Source organism: Otolemur garnettii, unplaced genomic scaffold, assembly GCF_000181295.1.
Source record: "Otolemur garnettii isolate 467f Iridium unplaced genomic scaffold, OtoGar3 scaffold00014, whole genome shotgun sequence".
Lineage (NCBI taxonomy): Eukaryota > Metazoa > Chordata > Mammalia > Primates > Galagidae > Otolemur > Otolemur garnettii.
The window spans coordinates 13,989,723-13,990,776 of NW_003852409.1; the positions used below are offsets into that span (position 1 = coordinate 13,989,723).

At 43.1% G+C, this 1,054-nt stretch overlaps 1 protein-coding gene across 1 annotated transcript in view; it reads right to left on the reverse strand.

Annotated features, from left to right (window-relative positions):
• SVEP1 (sushi, von Willebrand factor type A, EGF and pentraxin domain containing 1) overlaps positions 1-1,054 on the reverse strand; it is a 173,991-nt gene that overhangs the window by 38,094 nt on the left and 134,843 nt on the right. Inside the window, exons 35-37 of the mRNA XM_012802314.2 lie at positions 835-1,026; positions 249-265; positions 49-73 (exon numbers count right to left, since the gene is read on the reverse strand). Coding sequence (XP_012657768.1) covers positions 49-73; positions 249-265; positions 835-1,026 — 234 coding nt within the window. The remainder of the gene's footprint in view (positions 1-48; positions 74-248; positions 266-834; positions 1,027-1,054) is intronic.

Genomic DNA, 1,054 nt, shown 5'->3' on the forward strand with positions numbered 1-1,054 from the left:
GGTATAAAATCAAACAAGTGAAAGTGCTCATTGGTGGTGGTGTCGGGCACTCCAGACTGTGGGCAGCAGATTACTAGGATGAGGGGTTACTACACAGGGGTTAATAGACTGGTTAGGGTCCAGCAGAAAGGAAGACTCCTGGGTAGCCTGGAAAACAGGGTAATGGAAGTCAAAGAGCCCTGTCCTGGCTAGGAGCCTGGGCATTTGAACCAGGCTGCTCCTGACTCTGACCTTGGTCTTCCTCTGACTACACAAACCTTGTATCCTACATCGCTGCTTATTGCCTTTCTTGTTGACCTGATTCTGACTGCCCGTGCTACCCATTCTCCTTCCTGTTCACTCCCGCACTCCAATTCAGATTCTGTTGCCCAAGTTCCCGATCACAGCCTTTCTCCACCATCCCTTCTGTCTGAATGCACACACACCCCATTCCTCAAATTAACCTCTTACGGTAGGCTCCTAGGCCTTACCTTGACACACTTTTTTACAATATCCCATACAATGTGGGGGATAAGCTTGGTAACATGCCTACAAAAAAATCCATCACAAAAGAAATTTATAAGGTATTATGTTATGCTTCAAAAACAATTTTCACTTCTGTGTTTAAAGACTGAATGCTTATAGTAATTGAACTAGGAGTCCCAGAGTAGCAGTTTGATTGAATGTTTTTCTGGGTGTCTGCTATCAGCTAGGTGGAAACATTCAAAGTGAGACTATCCTTACATTTAGCAATTTGGTTTTAGAGTCAGCCAGCCACATGCAAATAAAATTTGCTGAGTAAATAACAAGTAACAAGGTACCGTAGGAAGCTTGGCTGGTGTCTACAGACTTTACCTGAATCCACTCTCACATGAATAGGAAGCAGTAGAAAGGTAGGTGAGCCCGCTCAAAATATAATTTCCATTATTTATGTTTTCTGGGTTAGAACACTTCACCAGTTCACACACAGGAGGAAAATGACTCCAAGAACCGTCAGCAAGACAGGAGGATTCTTTATTACCAGCCAGAGTGTATCCTTTATTACATCTGAAAAAGACAGAAAATTCCAGAATTT